This window comes from Mya arenaria, chromosome 2, assembly GCF_026914265.1.
Source record: "Mya arenaria isolate MELC-2E11 chromosome 2, ASM2691426v1".
In the NCBI taxonomy this organism is placed as follows: Eukaryota; Metazoa; Mollusca; class Bivalvia; order Myida; family Myidae; genus Mya; species Mya arenaria.
Window position 1 is genome coordinate 22471039 of NC_069123.1, and position 24712 is coordinate 22495750.

The 24712-nt window shown below is 35.0% G+C and overlaps 1 protein-coding gene across 2 annotated transcripts; it reads left to right on the forward strand.

Moving 5' to 3' along the window:
- LOC128208402 (bone morphogenetic protein receptor type-1B-like) lies at nucleotides 1–24367 on the forward strand. 2 transcript variants are annotated; one of them, XM_052911971.1, is made up of 12 exons: nucleotides 61–117; nucleotides 2706–2827; nucleotides 7122–7303; nucleotides 7759–7879; nucleotides 8369–8483; nucleotides 8801–8936; nucleotides 9561–9753; nucleotides 11574–11765; nucleotides 12424–12529; nucleotides 16500–16675; nucleotides 17479–17609; nucleotides 19834–24367. In XM_052911971.1, exons 3-12 carry the CDS (start codon nucleotides 7202–7204, stop codon nucleotides 19987–19989), a joined length of 1428 nt encoding a protein of 475 aa, XP_052767931.1. In that variant the 5' UTR covers nucleotides 61–117; nucleotides 2706–2827; nucleotides 7122–7201; the 3' UTR covers nucleotides 19990–24367. The 2 variants fall into 2 exon arrangements, with proteins under 2 accessions (XP_052767924.1, XP_052767931.1); XM_052911964.1 differs by lacking the exon at nucleotides 2706–2827 and having other exon boundaries at nucleotides 1–117.
- The last annotated feature ends 345 nt before the right edge of the window (nucleotides 24368–24712 follow it).

Below are 24712 nucleotides of genomic sequence, written 5' to 3' on the forward strand. Positions count from 1 at the left end.
CACCAATTGATGACGTTTTCAACAATTAGGGCAAAATGGCGACAGAAAGACGACAGAGTCGCGATAAATTCTACTTTATTTTATTGCTCTTTCTCTTTATTCTATGCATTGATTTAAGTAAGTATATTTGATTTCTTTCATTAACATTCCTGTTTCGGATTGTGCTATCATTTTATAACGACCAGTGAAGCTAGTAATGCCAAATTCGATGCTCAAATGGGTTGTTTACAAAGAAATTTCGTTACGAACTTTTCGTCTGTCGTTACATATTGAGTGACATAATATAATTGTTCAGTATTGATAACCACCATTATGATACCATTTATACGCATATTTACTAAAACCCTCACAGTAAACCTTGAAGGAAATGTGAAGCAGGTTTCTGACCTAGTCTAAAATAATAGACGTGTTATACGGGATTCTTCCAATCCCTAACGTCTAAACGGGAATGTGCAAAAAACGGGGGTGTTTTAAAAATATTGAAATTGTTTTAAGTGAAGTATTTTATGGTTGAAATTGATCATAAAGATTTATATTCATATTTTACCATGTAAGTGAAATGTTATTTTGCATTAAACAAGCATTTAATGCATTAAAACAAGTTGTTTACCTTTCCAATAAAACGAAAGTTGACTGACACAGACAACAATTATGCGAAGGGGAACAACTCGATACAATCGTAATTGCTCGGCCTCCTCCGACAAAGCTTCGAGATAGACCTCGTTATACAATCGTAACAACTCGGCCATGGCTGAAATGTTCCGAGCGATTTAAAACTGTGCCCTAAAGCCTTGCAGGTGCCCTTCATGTATATATCATTATGTTTTGACAGAATGAAATGAAAAAAAGCCGTCAAACTCATAATTATAAGTTGGATATTTATTTTTTTGTGTACGGAACTAATATAAAATAACATTATCTGGTAGTATTTCTTGTTTTTATGATATTTTATAGACGCTATATGGTTTAACCCTGAATCCTGATCGGAACAACTACCCACTTTTGATACTAAACAATTTGTACGTGAAGGATTTGCCATATCAAAAATCTAAAAAAATCCGTCAACGTACAATTATTTGGACTAGTTTCTGACCCACAACCACCACAACACTGAGACTGATAAAATCCCGAGAAAAAAGCCATGTCTGAAATTTTATATTCATGGCCATTTTACAACGATAAAATTGGTCGACCAAACACACCACCATGTCACTTCTTCGCCATGTTCCTTTAGTAATTAATGTTAATCCAGGTGCTCCTGTCTCTTATTTCCAGTAAATTAAATGTGAGGAAAAGTGCTCTTGGTATGGTCTCTAACCCACAACTGCCAGAACACTAGCATGGTAGGGTTTCTGCTAGGAAATTATGAAGGCTTGTGACTGACAATGTAGTGCAGGATGGGTATCCCAACCTGTCTTATTGTTTTTCATCATACAGTACACTCAACGAGTTAGACCCACTTTCCTCGCTCACTCCGAGGGATAAATTCGATGATCACGGGTTTCCTCCTAGGGTAAAACTGTTGCCCTCGCTAAAATCCCCCCTAGTTCCTCCGAGTGGCTTAATATGAACGCTAGCATTAAGAATCGTCCGATTTTATGATCCCACGGCGGAACTCCGAGTCTAATCAGATAAGCAAGAAATCATTCTTGTTTAGAAGTTATTTATTTTATGCTTATCATCAGCTTATGCACATTGTTAAGCGTAAAAGATTCTTACATGTACCAACGTTTAATTTGTATTTATGTCTGTAAACGCCAATTGAATATTGTCTTGAATAATAAACATTGATTCATTAAAGTATTGCCACTAATTTTATTGCATTATAAAGCAGCCGACTATTTACACGATTCTGAACCATGACCTCTGACGTCAAGCACGTGATCAATACAATGTAGAATATACTATTTATTATTGGTGGTTAAAAATAGCTATGACTTTTAATGGAATTTTCCACAGAAAACTAGGCAAGAAGGCCTTCAAAACCATGCGCTGTGAGCTTTGAACGCGTGTTTGACCTCCTGATTTTCCGAAAATGTGTAATTAGCAAAAACACGTTTATAAGATGCATGTGCAACTAGTGAAATGCCACTGCATTCTTGTGGTAAGCTAACTTCATGCAAAACGGGCAGAGGAAAAAGAATAATACATGTAGCAATTTACTTGAGCCGTCGTAATTGGTTGAAAATTTTAATAAAATAAAATAATTTTAGCGTAGATTCTTATCAAGTGTCCGCAGAGTTTCGCGGAGTTAACCCCTCCGAGGAATGCAGAGTTTGTTAATCTTCAGTCGACTGATCACCCTCCGAGGGTCTTAAATTCAAACGCCGAGGAACGCGGACAGTCGATAAAATCATTGTGTTGGCCGCGATAGCAAAAATCCGCGGAGGAAAACGGAAAGTGGGTCTAACTCGTTGAGTGTACTGTACATAGTGTAAATGTTGCCATTTCCTATATATTTTCAGTGATTTTTAAGGAAGGGTTAAACATCAAGATATATAAGCGTAAAAACCTGATAGTGAACCAATTTAAAAAGCATCAGTTGTAAATTGCTGTTAATGATTTAGTTATTATGACTTATTCACTGTCATTGTTGTAAACGACTCATGGTTTGTATTTGACACAGCTTATTAACATCAGCACCATACGGTTTTTTGTTTTACATCGACACTGTTAACGTAATAATAGTTGTGTAAAAAGCGGAGTTTGCAGATGCTCGTAAACAAAAGGCGCACGAAAAACTCGTCCTGGGCTACTAAAAGTTTGAAACCTCAATCGGTCTGGGCGCACATCTAACTGCTTCATTTGATACTCAGCCCTAAAAAATGTAAGATTTTCAAGTTACCGGTAATGCTTCCTATATGAAAGATCATTGATTATATGTTAACCAATTGTTTAAAGACAATAAATGTTCTCTTGTTCAAAAAAGTATATGTCCTTATTATGCTCAACCATCAAAGGAAAACAGTCTTTTCTTTATCATTCACACAACCATAGACTGTCTTCATAGGTTATGCCATTATATATATATAAGTAGGGTTTTAAAGAAGTAGTAAAATCGGTACCAGAGTACTTAAAAGGTGGTAAAGAAACATTCATAATGGCCAATGTTTAAAATGAAATACTGAAAGAAAACAGTCAGCAGATAATATACAAATGTGTGCAACCTAATATTAGCTTAAAACACCATTACTGGTGAATGAAGCACATCATTTTCTTGTTGAAAACACTTTTAAGCTTGACTATTCGAAGAATAAGGAGAGCTGTACTACTCACCCTGGTGTCGGCTTCACACCTTGGTTAGGGTTTGGCATGTAAGCACCTATCTCCGCAAATACATCATTTATTACCAGTGATTTTTTTTCGTGAAATTACCGCCAAATAATGGCTGTTTCCTCTCGCCAAAATCGTCCTATTTTCCCCCAAAGTAGTCAGATTTTCCACAAAAAGGTAATCAATTCCCCTCAGAAATAAATAAAAAATACAATTATGAATTGTCAGGTTTTTTTTCGGCAATATTTATAGCTGGTATTCGGTCATGTTCCCAATGTCAAAAGGTATACTTTTTCCCATTTCTGAATAAAAATTCCCAATCTGGAGTTCTTAAACTTCAAAAGAAAATAAGAATAAAAGATGATGAAAATATAAACAAAACAGTTATTTCCCCTACATGCAAGCGTCTATTCACAGAGACATACAATCATGATACAATGATGTAATATCCGCGTCATGGTGAAAGGTGGATTTTCATTGGTTTAACTATATTTTTTATCCAATCAGAGAGCATGTAACAAATTAAGAGTTAAAAACATTGTGTTAAAAACATGTGTCATGGTCAACAAAAGGATTAATAATTTAGAAGTGACAGTAAATTATTCGGTGCAGGAGGGGATTAAAATAACTAATAGACAATGCTGTTCTTTGTCATGCCTCACCTACATGTTTATATACATGAAATTGACCTTCATTGTCAATATCGGAATATGACAGAACTGAGAAGTGAAACTGAAAGTAGACCACTGGGTGAAATGACAAAAGTATTTATTTATTATAATGATGGTGTATTTACTTTTTGATGAATGCTGAAGGAAACATTTTGATGAAATTTTACAAATTTCATTCATTTGTTTTTTGATCAATTGCAATCAAGTCTGACTATTTGGAAATTGGAAAAAATATTGATATATTCATTCCATTCTCTCTATGAGTGTGAAAGTCATCATTTTTAATAGACAGCAGATTTTGTATCCAATTTAAGAGGAAGATAAGCCCATTAAATTGTCCCTGAATTTTTTAGAACTTGTTAATCAAACAATTGACTATTTCAAAGAGTTAAAACAAGGGAGTAAACAATGTAAGGTGTTAACGGGGTCAGTGCATATTATTTTGAAAATACCAATGTTATAAATAATTAATAACATTGGTATTTTCAAAATAATATGCACTGACCCCGTTAATTAATAATTATAGTATTATATAAATTAAATCCTTTGTAATTATTTATGAAGAATTTCCCAACATTGATAGGGATCATTTGGCACAAAAATAATGTTTTACATGTTTTGATGATAGTAACTGTCATTAAAGAGAGTTGAACCAGTTTTAATAGGTGTCTTTGTTACTGGTTATTTTAAATGACCATTTCAATGTTCATTGTATTTTCCCAATTTTGGGAATTAACGCACATATTTTCCCAATTGTAAAGCCACAGGTGGTTTTGAAAATTTAAATAAAAATCACTGATTGCATTGAAACGTTAGATATGTACTCCCAACTATCTAACCTACTAAATTAATGAAGTAAGATAACACTTTCTTGAATATAAGGCCAAAATTTTTTTTGTTTGTTTAGGGTAACCTTCCCAAAATTTCTAGGTAGGGTAGGTAGGGATTTTTTTATTTATTTTTTATCAAAATCTGTCGTAAGTTCAGAGTGTTTTCTTGCACATGGCAGTCTTTCCTACAATACTGTCATTACCTGACTTTGTTTTATCATATAAACAATAATTCTGATTAAAATCTGCATTTATCCGCCCTTCGTAACTCTCCATTCGTTAACGAATATTTTTTTTGCTCAGAAACAGAAAAAAATAGTTAGGGTCGGTGCATTTTTATAGGTAGGGTCGGGTTACCCGAAACGGACGTATTTTTTTTTTAGGCCTAATGGGCCTTGTTTGACTTAGAAATTCTGGTTAAGGTTTTGCATGTAAGCACACATAGGATAATATCTCAGCAACTACTTGATGTATTGCATTGAGACTTTATACAATGGTACTCAGTGTTCTCAATAAGAACCGGCTGCCGGCCAAAATGGACGGTTCAAATGGCAATAGGGCCGGTTCAAATTTGGAAAACTAAATGAATTTTCAGTAGAATAAGTAGAAGCTGGTCGGTTACTTAACTAATTGAAACGGTTCGACCGAAACTTATTGAGAACCCTGGGTACTCAACCATCCAATCTACTTAATTAACCAAGTTAGATAACTCTAGTTTGCATTAAATTCAAATAATGGCATCATTCTTATCTAATTTTACAGTGATCCATACATGTTTCGCCAAAACTTTTCAATCCTTACACTGAAACGCGGCGGAATAGTCAAGCGCGCTGTCTCTGTGACAGCTCTTGTTAAATTGAGATGGCATTCATTCCACAGAACTTGCATAGTGTTTTATAAAAATTGACCAAAATTTAGTCCTTAAAACATCATATTTTTGCAAAATAAAAAGTCTTAGTTTATTAAGTTGTAACTGTGTATTAGACTGTTTCTTTGATGAAGTCACCATAAATATTGAGAAGCCTGCGAGCATAAAAAGAACCATTTTTCCAATCAGCAAACTTTAAAATCTGCTATATATATTGAATCATAAATAACATATTCAGACCACAGTATGCTTGCCACAATAACCCAACACCCAGTGGCAGATGGTAAGAACCAAAAGCTCACAACTGACCAATCAGCAATAAGTATTCGCTACAACTTAGCTGTAAATCAATAAAGAGGTCCACTGAACATAAGGCTTTAATATATATTAAAACACAATTTTTGGCAAGAATAAGTGTAATTAACGTAGGTGGTGTGAAACCTAAATGATACATTATGGTAAATATGTTTGATTTCTGGCCTGGACGCATGTGAGTTTGGTTTGTGGTCGCCAATCCAGAGAAGAAGGTTTCCTCCATGTACTCCGGTATCTACCACAACACAAGACCATACTCTTGCGATACATCATGTCAATTAGAGTGAATAATACAATGTTGTAATAACCTGTATCACAATCAGTGTAAAATAAATAAGTTTAAACTATGGTTCTAGATGCACGACATCAGCAGCATATGCTGGTATATGATAAACAAATGACGCCTATGTTATGCTTTTCATCGGAACAAATGATGCCTATGTTATGCTTTTCATCGGAACAAATGATGCCTTTGTTATGCTTTTCATCGGAACAAATGATGCCTATATTATGCTTTTCATTGGAACAAATTGTAATATTTGTTTTGATTTAGAGTTAAGGTATTAAAGCATTGTTCAAGATGCCAAATTGAAAAATATACCAACAAAAAGACCCCCTGCACATCTAGAAGATCATTTACGGTATTTGTGATTTTAAGTGCTTTGACTCAGCATCATTTCCGCAATGATATTTAGTGTCATTGTTTTTTCAAATTTGTATGCTTTTAGAGAAATGTTCAGCTGTTTGAAAGGTAACCAATTATAGAATGTAACTGAATACGCAAATTCCATGAAAGTTTACGAAGGCATTGGTGGATGTAAAAATGGTATTTTGAATTTGTTACTTTTTATGGCTTTTTCAATAATGGAAGTTCTCTCAATTAAATATTGATGTTAAATAATTAGACTTTGGATAACAGAAATCATGCCAAATCATAATACTTTACAGCAGATATACACGTTTTGACTCTTTTCATACATGCATTATACCGATACTGTGTTAGAGCTGATCTTGTCTGATTATTAAGAAAAAACATTGATTATAAATTTCTTTTCTGAACCATTTTGGGAAATTATTTTACTTTTAGAGGAAAATGGTATTTAACAGCCATTAAAAAGGTAGTAGTAAATTACAGTTCTTAAATCAATGCCTCGAATATTTCAGGTTTGGGCTTAAGATGTTTCTGCAGCCCCTGTGCTGAAGGAAGGGATATTGATAACACATGTTTAGCCCCTAATAACAGTATGTGCTTTGCATCAATTAGACGAGTGTTTGAGAATGGAGAGCGTATTCATGAGCTGGTCTATGGGTGTCTTCCCGGCTTTGAAGGGGGAACCACCATGCAGGTACATCATACTGTAGTCAAATTGAGTCACTAGAGCTGGTTTTCTCTCATGTACCTTTATTATGTTACATGTACATTGGTTGGATATCCTCATTCCTGTCATAACTACAATGTTCAGCTTGTTCATTGAGTATTCTTTTTGATCTCTATGAGGTGTGTTTATTCTCTCTACATGTAGCTTACATTAAGTTTTAATATGCCTATACAAAGTGAAACATATCCCACTGGGCAATGGTATCAGACAGGACCATAACCTGTTTCAGTGTTTACATGTACACTCCTGTTTCTGACTATGGAATCACAAGACAGATTTTGATTTTTTTGTTTATAAAGCTTCTGAAGAAAACCGACCTTCAGAGTTCCAATTGGTTTTATTATTTTTGCTTTACTGCACATAGCTAATAATAATGAGTTAAAAGGTAAGTTTTGCAACTCTTACTGTTGTTTTTGTTGCAGTGCCAAGCTAATTTAGTTCCCCATCGAATCCCCACTGCCATAGAGTGTTGTGACAATGCGGATCGCTGTAACGAGGGTGTAGTACCCATCTACGAGGAGCGGTCTACTACTCCTGGTCCTGGTATGCTTCACAAATCTTTAAAAATGTGCTTGTTCTTTACCTTTTCTTCACAGTTGATCTCAGAATGGTCCTAAGACTGTACCGGGTAATGCAATGAAAGTATGAAAAACTTCAAATGTTTGAGTATTTTCAAGGGTGATAAAGTTCAGGATTAATCATGAAATCTGGATTGAGTACATTCCATTGCAGATTGCAGTGTAGTTGTTAAATTTGTTGTTCAGTGGACATTTGCATAAGAAATAGTAAGAAGTATCTTGAAATAGATATACATGTTCTAAACCCCTTAAATCACAAGGGCCTGAATCCCTCATGCACCCCAAAGGTTAAGGATTGGGAATCATCCCTGTATTTTACACTGTGTATTAAATTTCATTTCAGATCTGTATCGTCTCCAAAATGCAGTGTTAATTCATTCTGGGCCAGGTTTTTTTCTATTTACTTCATGTTTGGGTAGATTATCTAATTGACTGGTATCCTTGTATTTTGCAGAGACAGTGCCGAGCCAGTACAAGAGTTACGAGAACATGACCCAGATAGCCCTATTGTTGTCCCTAGTTGTCTGTTTCATTGTCCTGATCATCACCGCCACTGTCGTATATCTCAGGTAACGGTTTTAGAAATTTCTACTTGGATCAAGGAAGCATAAAACCTTTTGCTAATTTGGACAGTTTTTATTGAGAAGTTCAGTTGTTGTTTTTATAATCCAAGTCTTATGTGATGTAATTTTTTTTTTTAAATGCCTTTTATAATCTCCTAAGTATGCAGAAAATGCAAGGAACAATTTCGAAGGTTTTCCTTTAAACTTGAAAATATGCACATACATTGTTTTCTTTGTGTACATATATATATATATTACACTTTGACATTGGCAACAACGCTTGGCACTATTATGGCCTTGTTAATACCTGTATGTTTTTATAGATTCCGTAAGCGAGAGTTGGACCGCCAGGATGTTCTGTCAGACATGGAGAAGAAGGGAATCCTCCTGCCCCAGGATGAGACGCTCTCCGAGATGATAGATCAGTCCTCTGGTAGCGGCTCTGGGCTTCCACTTCTGGTAACTTTAAAACATCACATTTCTATAGAGTTTGAATAATATTGTAATTTTCTTCTTTTTTTAATTATTGTTTAATTTTTGTTTGCTTTTTTGAAATATGATGATTATGATAGCATAAAATTATTTTAAATGGGTACGTTGTTGACTCGTCTGACATGGGGGGTGCAAGAGCAATCTTTCCAGCCAAGTCACATGACTGGAAAAACACTTGTCCGGCAACTATGTGTTGTGTCTATCTATTTCAAGTTTATAAAAATAAATAGGGGTTTTAATTCAAATTAAAACTGTGTACATCACAGGACATGCTGCATTAAGAAACTCAGAGCCACATCCTGTCAAGTAATGACAGATTGTTAGCAGGGAAACTAAATTTCTCAGTATTAATTAAGATATTAATTATGTATTCAAATAATATTTATGTTTAAAATACTGGTGTTATATAAAAACCTTATATTGGTACTTATATTTGAATAAGATATTAGCATCTTTGTAGATGTGTAAGCTTCATTGTATTTTCCACAATATTGTTATATATGGCATATAATGTCATTACGGCTTAATTACAATAAATGGTATCTAAATGATTAAAATCATTCATATTGCGCTTTACATTTGTGCCTTTAGGTTCAGCGCACGATTGCCAAGCAGATCCAGCTAGTTAAGAGTATTGGGAAGGGTCGGTATGGGGAGGTGTACAAGGCCAAGTGGCGAGGGGAGAATGTGGCCGTCAAGATCTTTCTCACCACCGAGGAAGCAAGCTGGTTCCGTGAGACTGAGCTCTATCAAACTGTTCTCCTTAGACATGACAACATTCTTGGTAAATATCATAGGTGTATACGAAAAGTATTTAGCTTGATTTTGTCAGAACAGTCTGTTTCCTTGGTAAAAACCAGTAATGGAGTACACTTTGAGACACAACCTCTTGGACATGAGTTGACCACCTTTGCCACAAGAACGCTCGTATCTTCCACCTTAATCTATCCTACATTGTACTGCATAAGTTTGTATTGAACTGAATAATCCTTTTGTACAGATATAAAGTTGGCCTTAATGTTAATTGAGGCCTAAAGTTGGCCTAAATGTAAATCCACTGCCCAAACTAGCCAAAAGCAAGGCATTCTGTTTTATACAGTTGGCACTTGGAGGATAACATTCTTTGTAAACTATCTCAGGAAGTACAAATTTCAATTTATCAATCATTTAAATATCTCTCAGAAAAGAGGCAAACTATCTTGGTTAAAATTAGGAGTCATTTGACTATAACAGATACTTGTCTCCACTTCATATTTGAATCCAATTTTTGTGGAAAACATTGAAAGACAATGTTGGGAACTATAATGTGTCCAATGCAGCATATTTTTATACAACAACTTAATTCGCAAGTTGCGGTCACTTTTGTGTCACTGGTCATTTACTTGTATTGTATATATGTTCTGTCAGACTTACAACACACACATCAATTTTAAGGCCGAAGTATGGATTTGGGGCAACCAACATGTACTTGTATAAAATACCAATGAAGGTGAATGTTGCCATTGTCATGTTAACTTACTTTTGTTAAGCATTATTAATATCCCCAAAATAGACAAAATACTCACACAAAAATCTTCATGCTTGTCTATTGGGATATATACGATACTCAGCTTTGGAGAATTTTCAGACAATACAATCTTAAATATATTATTTGAATGCTACAAAACACCAATTAGACTCTTTTCTTTATGACGATTAATTTTAAAATGATCACGGTTTTAGAAGTAAGGACCTGCCTGTGAGAGGAACAACCTAATAATTATATCGCAACACATGGCCATAACACATCAGTTCAAGAATATTTAATTACACAAACTGTCTCTTGTTATCATTGTTGTTTTGTAACAAATGAGAATATTCATGAGTTTGTGGAACAGTAATCATACAGTGTGGTTTAGATTTCAGTTTTAGAATATTTATGAGGAAAATTCTTATGTTGGATTTTGCTAACAGGGAAACACCATTTACATAATGAAGGAATCACTCAGATGTTTCTATTGTGCTCTCCAAAAATTGTCAAGAAGTATTTTTCTCAAATCAGTGTTGTTGATGTTGAACAGCTGTCTCTTATTATGCAGAAATACAAACAACTTTACCCTATATGATTACAATGTATACACATGCCGGTACGTTAAATTTGCAACTCTAGACGTAAACAACACCAAATTTGGCAATTTGTTTTTTAAATGTATGATGAATGTTTTATTATACTAAAATCAGTCGAGAAATTAGGAAGAATGAAACAAAGTTGGAATACTAAAGTTAATGGCAAGCTTAAAATATTTCTTTTTGCCATTGTAAGAGTTGGGTAAATTTAACAATGAACAGACTACTGTCCAGCACTTTGCACCGAGAAATGATCCTCTTGTTTAAATGCCCACATTGGGCCAACTTACTTAAACCTGATTTAACAGAACGAAATCTAGTTGGTTTTGTTTATCTTTCCCATAATGTTTCTTCAATGCCCAAAGGAGAAAAAATAGTGAGATTAACTTGACATTGTTAGTGAACAAATTAGCCAACATAATGGGCTTAAGATTGATAAGACATCATTCCCTATTCCCCAATAATCATTCATTGAACAATTCCCTTTGTGTATTACAGGTTTTATAGCGGCTGACATCAAGGGTACGGGATCGTGGACTCAGCTGTTCCTGATCACAGATTACCATGACAACGGTTCCCTGTACGACTACCTGACCGAGAATACCTTTGATCATCATGACATGCTGCTCATCTCTCATTCCATCGCCTGTGGGCTCTCACATCTACACACAGAAATATTTGGCACCAGAGGTAAGAAAAGAGTTTCTGTTGACCAAAAAATTTAGTAATGGTACTGTTCCTTTATATGTTTTGCAAGAAAAAAGTCCAGTAATTGTGATAGCCTTAACATTGTTGTTGGCTATGTTTTGCAAAAAAAAAATGGTCATTACCTTAATAATGCTCAAGTTATTCACATAAAGTTTGAACACATGGTAATATTTACAATGTTTAAATGTGAAAAATAACTATTGATTTAATTATTGTCAAATTATTCCCCTTAAAAAAATAAACCACTTGGGGTGTTCATGTTACTTCTTGTACCATAATGTGCCATTGTCCTTGTTATCTGATATTTATGTGGAACAACCAATCGGCAAATAAATTCACATTTTTGGATTGGTATATTGAGGAATCAGTTCTTCTTAAAAACGCTGGAAGGTTTGAAGGAAAACAATTTATGGACATCTGAAAAGAAGTCTGAATATTTTTGTTGAAGATATTTTTTTGAAATGAAACTAATAAACAGTATTTTTTTAATAGTAGTTATCAAACATTAAGTAGAACTTTACATTATAATGTTAAAACAAAGCTATACTTCTATTGTATCAGGTATGTGGAAATAAAATATAACCCTATTCAGGTTTGTGTTTACATGCTTCCCTTTGGATAATTTTCATTTTGATTTCAGGGAAGCCTGCTATTGCTCATAGAGACATCAAAACTAAAAACATTCTAGTAAAAAGAGACGGGAGTTGTTGTTTAGCCGACCTGGGTCTTGCTGTGAAATATGTCAGGTAGGTGGTGCAATAAATAGAAAAACTTACCATCCAATTGTTGACCATTCAGTTGCCTGGAAGGAGTAAATTAACTCAACGAGATAAATGATAAATGTCATATAGTGTTGTTTTCTTAAAATTGCATACAATTTTGAATTTCATCAGATATATCTTGTTCATGATATAAATGAGTGAAACTTATTCATTAAAAGAGTGAAACTTATTAATTAAATGAGTGAAACTTATTCATACTTCATTACTAGTGCCCCTAGTGCAAAAATAAATAAAGTAGGGGGACAAGCATAGAAATCATTTTTATATGCCCATCTTACGATGGCCGTATTATGGGAACACCCATGGCGGGCAGGCGGCAGGCGGGCGGCTCCACAATGTTGTCCGCTCTCTAACTTGAACATTTCTCATCCAATTTCCACCAAACTTCATGAAAGTGTTTGTTGGTGAAATATCTAGGTCAAGTTCGATAACCAGCCAAATCGCTTTAGGCACTCCAGAGTTATGGCCCCCTGAATTTGTCAAAATTGGCCATTTTAGCTTTGTCCACTCTCTAACTTGATCATTTCTCATCCAATTTCCACCAAACGTCATGAAAGTGTTTGTTGGTGAAATATCTCGGTCAAGTTCAATAACCAGCCAAATCGCTTTAGGCACTCCAGAGTTATGGCCCCCTGAATTTGTCAAAATTGTCCATTTTAGCTTTGTCCGCTCTCTATCTTGAACATTTCTCATCCAATTTCCACCAAACTTCATGAAAGTGTTTGTTGGTGAAATATCTAGGTCAAGTTCGATAACCAGCCTAATCGCTTTAGGCACTCCAGAGTTATGGCCCCCTGAATTTATCAAAATTGGCCATTTTAGCTTTGTCTACTCTCAGACTTGAACAGTTTTTATCCGAATTTCGCCAAACTTGCTACTATAAATGTTTGTTGGTATATATTCTTGGCAAAGTTCTATAACCAGCCAGGCTCTTCAGGATTATGGCCCTTGAATTGGTCAAAATGTCCACTGTCTAATTTGAACAGTTATCATCTGATCTTCACCAAACTTGCTGAAAATATTTGTTGGTAAAATAAATTGGTCAAGTATGATACTGTGAAATCATTAATGTTCGTGGGCATGAAATTTCGTGGTTTGCCGAAAAAAAACAATTTCGTGGGTACTTGAATTCGTGGATTTTCATTTTGAAAAAAAAAATCGAAGATGCGATCGGCCTAGATCGTCTGCATTATATCCACGCGCTGGCCCGTGATTTCCGTCTTCTACGTCACTCGGTTTATGACACTCGCTATTGTGGTACGACATGCCAATTAGTGCAAATACCCAAGTCACTTATCGATTTAATTGGGAATAAAGGTAATAAAAGAAGATGTACCCTGATCATAAATACAGATAGGGGAAGCCATTGAATGCCAATTAAGAATTTTGCAAACTGTGAAAACACCGAAAAGGTGCGTATATTGTCACGTTCGGTGCTTAGTAACCTTCAATGTACTAGTAATCGATTAATTATTTCATTAAATTAAAAAATCGAGTATGGACACTCATCACGCACATCTTGTAAACTTGGAGATTTTCATTAACAGCACACGTTTAACCACGTGCTTATAACTGTCCTTTGCTGCATAAAACACATTTAATTGATTTGGTTCATTATTTGTTAAAGGCAGTTATAATATATTAACAGAATAATGAAGTTATACAGTGAGACAGGTTTTAACACTGTATACTGCGACCTCTGTAAAGAATATACTAGAGTATGTACGTAACAAGGCAATTGAAAAAGTGAATAAAGGGTTTATATTTCGTGGGATCTTGAATTCGTGGATCACCCAACCCACGAAAACCACGAACATTAATGCCCCACGAACATTAATGATTTCACAGTAATCAGCCAAATGCCCCGAAGCACTTTAGGATTACTGCCCTTGCCATTTAAGCTTTGTCTACTCTCTAACTTGAACAATTCTCATCTGACCTTCACCAAACTTGCTGAAAATGTTTGTAGCTATAAAATCTTTACCAAGAATGTTTGCCGGTATAAATGCTTTGCCAAGTACACACTGATTGTCTCTTGGGTACGATTAAGGATGAAATATTTGCTGAAGTATACACCATAGTTTGACAGAAAAATTGCTATAGATAACTGAAGAATGTGCCATAGTTCCCTGAAATACAGAAGTACTTGGTAAATACAATTTTGCATGAAACCCTCAGTAAATATCAAGGGCTTGGTCCTACTGTTAATGCCATATTGTGCCAAATCATTTGCTTCTTGAAAAGCTTGCTTCTCAAAGGGCCAATGTGACAGTAAGTTGTCTTAGAATCCAAGAAATTATTGATGGGCGTATTTTATTTTAGTGTCACTCTTGTTTTGGTATCATGTTCTACAACATGTGTCTAATTCCTACGAGACAATCTAAATAAATCATATAGCGCAAGACTGTTTTCTGGGTGGTTAAATCTTGAAAACAGTAAAAGAAAAAGTGATTTTCTGAAACTCTTAAGGCAGTGAACATTTTGGGTTTGTAAATATTTTGGTGTCATAAAAAATTTAATGTTTGATCATAAAATAATCTAAAGTTAAAAAGACATTAGCTGCCAGTAACATGAGGCTTAGAAATATTGAAAATACAGTAGATACTCACTAAACCGGAACTCCACAAAACCGCAATCCTCGGGATACCAGACTTTTTTTCAGAGTCCTGGTTTTCCCCTTCTATTTTCAATGTAAAAAAATCCCTACAAAACCGGAACCCCGGAATTCAGGATACCGGACAAAAAATCCAGAAAATTTGTTAGTTGTCAACGTAATTTTACCTCACAAAACCGGACATATATTTGTTCCAACATGTCAAAATGATTTTGTGTATTAGGAATTCGCGAATCACATGTCACTTTGTTTTTACAGCGCATGCGTCGTTAAATATTGCACCTGTGATGTTTTGTTAACTCGATACTTGATAATGATGATTGCGCTGTGGATTGACTGCCACACGATAATCAAACTTGTTAAAAGAAAATTGATTGAAACATTTTGTTTGTTGCAGAAAATAAAGAACTAGAAACAGTTATTAAGTGATCACTTTGGAGGGTTGTTTTATCTAAAGATTTATATGATTGAATCAAATTAGAGCGGTGCGATAATCAAGGACTTTGATTGGTGATGAAGTGGTCATTTTTGCGAGTTGTTTTATTTTTACACTTGGAAAAAAAGATGATTATAAACCTTGTCCGATTTAGTGAGCTTCTACTGTACTTATTTTTGGCCCATGATGTTTTGTAAAAGTTTGATAGTATTATCTGGTTTCTGTTAATGGAACCCCATAGACATACTGTAGCCTCACTATCTGATTACCATCATTGAGAGATAAAGGATGGCATTAAAAAGGACTTTCTTATCAAGGTACTTCAACGCATGACAGTCTTTGTTGGAGTGGTCTTGGTGTTGACTGCAAAACATGGCAGACACTTGGTGAAACTTTGTCCAGCAGCAATGTTGTTGACAATTTTTGGTTTTCAATCAAATACTTTTGAAGGTCTTGGTGGTCTTTAAACACATTGGTCATAATGGTCAGTGAATGACTCCTATTAGTTGTGGGTTCAGTAGGTCAAAGTTCAAGGCCATGGTAGCCTTTAGGAGAAAAATGAGATGCTCCAGACAGTCAACGCAGGAATTCTAGTTTCTATTGATTATAAGTGTAACCATTAATTTTCAGAAATTAAAAAAATCTTAAAACAGTGCTTTGTGTATGTCATGGTAGGGATTTTCCAGGTGAGAAAGAGTTATACGGGTAAGTTAATTTGCTTGGTAGAACACATGGTGACCTTGTCTTAAGAATCCTAGTATCAATATCATACCTTAATGGGTCTTGGGTTTGATCCTCAGACTGGGAAAAGGCTTCATGTAACCTGTATCATATTAAGTAAACATGTACATCTTTATTCTATAGTTTATACCATGACTTTTCAGTGAGACAAATGAGGTAGATGTTGCGCCGAACACACGGCAGGGCACGAAGCGCTACATGGCACCGGAGGTCCTGGATGAGTCAATTAACATGTACTCGTTTGACGCGTACAAGCAGGGGGATATGTACTCCTTTGGGCTGTGTTTGTGGGAAGTTGCTAGGAGGACAGCAATCGGGGGTAAGCTTGGCTTAATTGATTGTCAATAGGTTTGTGTACAGGTTCACTTGTCTACAACTGTCAGAATGGGATAGTTGTACTCCATACATTGATCTTAACATGTTATCATGTAAATCTAGGATTCCAAGCCTCAGGATCTAATTTTAAAATAGCTTCCTTTTTTACGTTTTTAACAAATATTTTTCTGAACCTTCAAGAAACAACTTGAAAATAATATGATGTCTAACAATGTTTTCACACCAAAGATTGTAGTGCTGGACATAAAGATTCCATAACAACTTGTCATGAATTTGCATTACACATCTCTCCCAACCTCTTACCTTGAGAGATGCTCCCTGTTATGGAAGAGGAGAGAATACCATAGTTTTATGAATCTGATACCTTAAAGATGCACTCTTACTCCCAAATAAGATTTACCACAATTAATAATATTGTTTAAATATTCCAAAAACGATGAATACATGTCGAAAACTATGGTTCTTGTGAAGGATACCAAGTTTAATTTGAAAGAAATGAGCATTATTTCTACCTTATGAGACTATAGTAGATAACAGTAAATCTTTTAGCATACACCAATCATTTAATATTTTTGCGCTTTCTGCTATTAAATACACGGTTACAATCTTGTTATCAGTAATTAATATTTTCCATAAATGCATTATTTAGTAAGTAGTTAAATGTTTATCAGTCAAAATTGATGTTTGTTTTACATGTGTATGTATTGATTTTGAATAGTGTGTCACTTTAAGATTTATATTCTCACGTTTATGGTATCTACATTGTATAACCCTGTGACCTTGTAGGTGTGGTGGAAGAACAGGGGATCCCATACCAGGACCTTGTGCCCTCTGACCCCAGCTTTGACGACATGAAGATGGTCGTGTGTGATGCCAAAATACGCCCTCAAATACCACACAGATGGGGGCAAGATGATGTGAGTAGAACAGCCATTTGTTCTTCTGAATAAAAGTATCGTCATGGCCTTAGTGGCGGGCATTGCTGGCAGTATTGGAGTGGTCATTTCTGTCATGTTTAATCTTTAATGTTTGCCATATCGTTGAAGTGTGCCATACCATGGAAATCTTTATTAGCTTGTCTGATTTTGGATTAAAAAGTCATGATGTTATCGTTGTCTCATTGGCAGTGGCTAAAACAAATACTTGATCCTTGATCCTTGATCACATTGCTTCAATACACTAAGGTAAGCAGATTGCTTCAGTCCGTAAACTGATAAATATTTGCATGAGACATATACAAGCACCAACAATTTGCAGTACTTAACACAGCAAAATTCTACTAAAAGGATGATTTATGAAGCCTAAAGCTATACGCACATTACAACCAGTAGCTTCAAAATCTCACACGTAATATTTTTTTTTTAAATATCTGAGAAAATGATATTTCCAAATGACACTTGAAACATTTGGCAACTTTTTTTCTTAATTTTATTATTTCTTTTCTGTTTAACAGTTACATGAGTTCTGTTGTATATGTGTTCACCTAATATTGACATGATTTATTTGTAATAGTGAGATTCGCAGGGTATACCTGTATGTGTTATCACTATAACAGCCTGAAGCTGCACACATTTCAAACTATTTTTAGCTCTACTGGCCAAAGGCCAGAAGAGCTTATGCGATGGTAATGTGTACGTAGTATGTGCATCCGTGCGTTCGTGCTTCTGTAAACAATTGCTTGTGAACACAATACAGTCTTCAGTTTTGAATGTATCACGATGAAACTTGTACAGTATCTAGATATCCATTAGAGCTTGGTTCCTTTTGAAAACCAGCCAGATCCACCCATGCATGCCTAGATTATGGCCCTTGATAGTATAAAAAAATGCTATTGTGTAAACAATTGGTTGTGAACACAATACAGTCTTCATTTTTGATTGTATCTCGATGAAACTTGTACAGTATTTAGATATCCATTAGAGCTCGGTTCCTTTCGAAAACCAGCCCGATCCGCCCATGCATGCCTAGATTATGGCCCTTGATTGTATAAAACAATGCTATTGTGTAAACACTAGCTTGTGAACACGATACAGTCTTTAGTTTTGATTGTATCTCGATGAAACTTGTACAGTATCTAGATATCCATTAGAGCTGGGTTCCTTTCGAAAACCAGCCAGATCTGCATGCCTGGATTATGGGTCTTGAAAGTATTAAAAAATCAGTTCGTCTGTAAACAATTGCATGTGAACATGATACAGTCTTCAGTTTTGATTGTATCTCGATGAAACTTGTACAGTATTTAGATATCTATTAGAACTCAGTTCCTTTTGAAAACCAGCCAGATCTGCCCATGCATGCCTGGATTATGGGTCTTGAAAGTATAAAAGATGCTATTTTAAGCTAAGTCTATTTTTAGCCAAGTCTACATGAGCAAAGTCTATTTTTTTAGCCAAGAGTACATGTAAAGTCACAATTGCTTGTGAAGGTTTGTTCAAATTATGCCCCTTGGGTCATTACTGCCACCCCCCCTCCACGGAGATTGTCCTTGCTATTTTGAACAAGGCTTTATTTAGTGGTCCACTACCATGGCTGTTCAAATTATGCCTCTTGGGTCAAAACGGGCACTGCCCTGGGTGTCACTATTTTCCTAGAGACTTATTTGAGAAATATTTTCAAAATCATCTTGTTTCAAACCACAAGGCCCATACCTTTGATATTTGTTGTGGAGCATCATATGATGCAATTGAAAACATTTTAAATAATGCCCCTTGGGCAAAAGCTGGCCCCACCCTTATTGACTTACTTATTAATTTTTAAAGCTACAGTAATGAAATTTAGACCATGTGTTTTTAATGCTACAGAAATGAAATTTTGACGATGAGTAGTTTTGAAAGCAAATATTTTTTACCCTCAGATTACATTTACTTAGCACATATTAAAATAGTTCATGCAACTAATCTGCTTACAACACTTCCTGTCCTCAGATGTTGAACGTGCAGCGTTTTCAGCTAACCCAAACACAAAAAGTGAACTATATATTTGTTGCCTATTACTCAAACGTACATGCTCTGGATTGAAAATGTCCACAAGAACCATGCCAGTAGAGCATAGGCCCTTTTGGGCCTCTTGTTTCCTTTTTCTTCTCAACATATCTTTCATATATGTTAACCCGAATTTGACATGATTTCTGTGCCATTCCAGTTTATGAAGGTAGTAACCAAGGTGATGATGGAATGCTGGAGCGGCAACCCTGCTGCCCGCCTCACTGCGCTCAGGGTGAAGAAAACACTTTCAAAACTCCACGAGATCCTTGAGGCGACGGAAAAGATCGAAAGACTTAAAGCCATCCAGCCGTGATAAGGAAATAAACGTGTACTTGGTATAGCTGGAAATTACTATTTTGGAGGATGTGTGGTTTTGGGAATCTATAGTGGTTCATGTTTGAGCTGTCAAAACTACAGATATCTGTTGTGAACTGTTTGTCAGTATCATGTATCATGACTTGGCTGTCCATCAGCAGACCTATATATTGTGTGAACTGTCTGTCGGCAGATATCTAACGTGAACTGTTGATGGCAGATAAATAGATCAGGGGATAGATTGTACGAATGTTGACAACTCTACATTTATATATACATGTCAGTGCAAATGCTTGGTGTTTTGCATACTTGTTAAAGCTGTAGACAGAGTTTAAGTGATTGATATTGTGATAAGTGTGTCGGAGAAACGCAGTGGTATGCATGTATTGTGCTGTAATGGTTATAATTGTTGTATATAGATTTAACCTGACCCTGAAGCCAGTTATTAACCAGCATGTGTACCAACAGTTCCTGACAAGTGATATGTGAATTGGTTCAAATGCAATTAGAGAAACCAGGAAGAAATGGTACGTCGTTAGCGAAAATGAATCCTGTGGAGAAAGTCACTATATTGAGGAAAAACGGGAGTTAGCCATGTGATAAGTAAGAGTGAAACTATTACAGATCATAACCTATAGAATTGAAGTTGAGATCAATAAGAAGCACAAAAGGCAAAAACTTTCTTCCACTTCCACAGGAGACATTTTCCCTGACAATGTCACTTTTAATATTTATATGTGTTTGAGTTTATATTGAGAAAAATTCTCTCTTTCCTCCTTTGACATTTGATTTAAATAGGCTTAGTTTTGGTTCCAAAAGTCATAAGGCCCTAGTCTAGTCTAAGACTGCTTATGGCCCCCATGCTAATTTTTATACATATATATATATAAACAGGTTATGATTTCTATCTTTTGCCTTTACATGTTTTGTCCAGTTTTAATTCACCAAATAATATATGTTCTATTAATAGTTCTTAATTATTAAGTACAAATGTGTCAAACTGTTTCCTGTGAATTAATATCAACTATTTACATGTAAAATCAATGTAAATTGTTCAGTCGTTATTTGTAACAAATGTGTGAACAGGGAAGTCATTGTAGAAAAATGTTGGTGCTATGTTCCGTATTGTCTAATGGTGAAAAACTACTTAAACCTTGATCTCTTCAGGTGTAGAACAACACTTAAATATTTTCCCCACCTTTATTATCGTCTCTAAGGCCAATCCAAATTGATGTTTCATTTGTCGGATTTACTTCAACTTTTTTCAGAAATTGCCAAAAATATAAATAATAATAGTGACCACTCTTCACAAATATATATAACAAGAAAGACCTTAATGTTTCTGTGCTTCAAACAAGTCAATGAAATGGCATTATAATAATTATATGTCTGACAATTTACGGAATGTATAAAATTAATACTTATTGGGGTGTTGCACTACAAGTCACTACAAGCTTTAAAAAATTCTTGTCTTTCTAAATATTGATTATATTGGAACGAAAAAGGTTTTGTCTTTGCCTGCATTTTTTTCGGCTAAAAATCTGACTTACAAAATATTAAAATGGTTCGGCCTTATGGTATTATTAATCAAACACTATGTATTATGACCGTTAACAGGTGTGAAAAACAGCTCTTATTTCTGTCATAGATTCACTGTCTTGTACACTAGTATTTATTCTTCCAGTATTTAGGCTAAAATTGTTGTCATGAATGTATCTACATGTACATCATACTTATTTCACTTTCTACTTGTGTTATCATTATACTAGAATTAATTGATCTTGACAAGAAGAATAAGGTGGCTTAAAGGGCTTGTAGTAGATTTTTCAATAATCAGTTTTTGGTATTATATAACAGTTGTGTTACACTAAAGTAATTTACCATAAAGAACCCACGACCTTTAATGTACATTAAGCCATGGGTTATGTTATCTAAAACAACCCTTATACATGTGACATTACAAACATGTTACACACGTGACGTTACTAACTGTGTGTACACATGTGACGTTACCAACTGTGTGTACACACGTGACGTTACCAACTGTGTGTACACACGTGACGTTACCAATTGTGGGTACACACGTGACGTAACCAACTGTGTGTACACACGTGACGTAACCAACTGTGTGTACACACGTGACGTTACCAACTGTGGGTACACACGTGACGTAACCAACTGTGTGTACACATGTGACGTTACTAACTGTGTGTGTACACGACGTTACCAACTGTGTGTACATGACGTTACCAACTGTGTGTACATATGTGACGTAACCAACTGTGTGTACACACATGACGTAACCAACTGTGTGTACACATGTGACGTTACCAACTGTGTGTACACACGTGACGTTACCAACTGTGTGTACACACGTGACGTTTCCAACTGTGTGTGTACACAACGTTACCAACTGTGTGTACACACATGACGTTACCAACTGTGGGTACACACGTGACGTTACTAACTGTGTGTACACACGTGACGTTACCAACTGTGTGTACACACGTGACGTTACCAACTGTGTGTGTACACGACATTACCAACTGTGTGTACACATGTGAGTTACCAACTGTGTGTGTACACGACATTACCAACTGTGGGTACACACGTGATGTTACCAACTGTGTGTATACATGCAATTACCAACTGTGTGTACACACGTGACGTTACCAACTGTGTGTGTACACGACGTTACCAACTGTGTGTACATGACGTTACCAACTGTGGGTACACACGTGACGTTACTAACTGTGTGTACACAAGTTTGTGCCAGGACTATTATTCATTGTGAGGAAAGTATATTTTCTTGTACATGTTTGTTTAGAGTTAAGATCTGTTATATTGACATCTAATTTACTGCTTTGATTATTAATGTCGAGACATGTATTATTTCAATATTTTCTGTGATGAAGGAGAGTAATTACTGTTTATTTAAATTAAGTGTTATTTTCATTCTCCTACAAAAATGTACTGTTAAGTACAAGTTGTTTTGTGGTAATCAACAAGCTCAACCCTGGAGTTCTGTAACATTATTGGTTAACTTGACAAGTTAATAGTCTCATGTGATTATATGATTCAGAAGTGAATATTGTAGGCCGCAGTCAACATTACCACTGGCCTGTTAACCTAATGCCAGTAAAAGACCTTTCTCTGCTTGTTCAAAATGCATGTTAAATTTGTTTTACGTACAGGGTTTCTTACAATTTTAAAAGCAAGATCATTATATGTGTATCCACACCCGGCCCCAATTTCTCAAAACTTGTTAAATCCCTTATAACAGGAATAAGCTAATCTCACTTTTTTTGTTATTCTATAAAATGTGTTATATTTACTTCTTCAAGAATTTTTAGGAAATTATGTAGGAATAATCTGTAAGATTATCAGAATAAACCATTTTTCATTTTTCAAAACCATTTTCAGTATGTATTTAGAATTGAAATAATCAACTTAGCCTGTTAAGCTTAAGAAGTTTCGAGAAATTGGGGCCCATTGATTTAAATTTCTGTTGTGATTACTGTCAATGGAGTATTTATTTATTCCTGCAAAGTCACAAGATTTTCATCCCTCCGAATATTTGTTCAGTTTACATTATAGTCAAGTATCTTGTATTTTGATTTCACCAGTGCCATTAAATGTTAAAACTTTTATACATGAGCAGTCTCTGATGATTGTATTACACCACTGCTTGTCTTTATCTGGATTTATTTATCACAAGTCTTATAAATTATGCGGACATTGATGGAATAGAATTCTGTTTTTAAATTAATAGTAGTATCAAAACCATTCATTTCCTGGACTGTGAAATAGCATATTTTGTATTCCGGGTTTGTTTTCTCAAAAGCCTGTAAGTTTATATGCTAAGACTTAAAGGTGTGATATGTAGTCAATATATTTCTCTGCTTTTCAGTACTGTTACACCCATACATTTTCATACGCATTTTCTGTAGGAAGTGTTAATTGTTTATCTGATCAAACATTGTATGTATATTTTTTTAAATTTCTGTATACAGGAACACTATTTTACAAACTGATTTTACGAAAGATTACATATAATAGGCCAGTTCCAAAACAGAACATTCTAATTCTGATTTAGAATGGTAACTTTTCATGTTGTTACTCCCATGTTTTAAGTAGTTAAACAACTGAACATTTGTACACCTGCCATCTTCCACTGTATAATGTTCTTGAACTGTTATAGCTTCTAGATGTGAACAAACTACTGTTTTACCTTGTTTACCCATTTTACCCATTGTTTTTTGTTTACATTTTAGCAGACACATTTTATAACATTTTGTATTTTCCTACCTCTGTTGGGCTTCATATGTGTAAATAATTTTGTAAATATAACTTGTGAAATTAAGTGAATGAAATCATCCGCTCGTGGTTATTATTTTCTTGAATCGTTCTAGTTCATTGAACGGAAATGAGTCTTGTATTGTGTGTCCAGTGTTCAAATTATGACCCAGTTTTAAAGAAAAGAGCAAACAGTAACGTAAAGGGATCTTAAACACTTTACTAAATATTGACAAAACGGTTGGGAATTGGAAATTATTCCATTTCAATAAAAGGTTTTAGTCGTAACTTGTTTTGTCTTAAATCTGTATAATTGGCAAAACATGAAAAAAATATTTCCCCAACTTCGTGTTCATTTTCAATGGTTGCTAGGGTTCTATTTACACAAATACGTAGCAAAATAATGAAACTGACACGAAGATAAT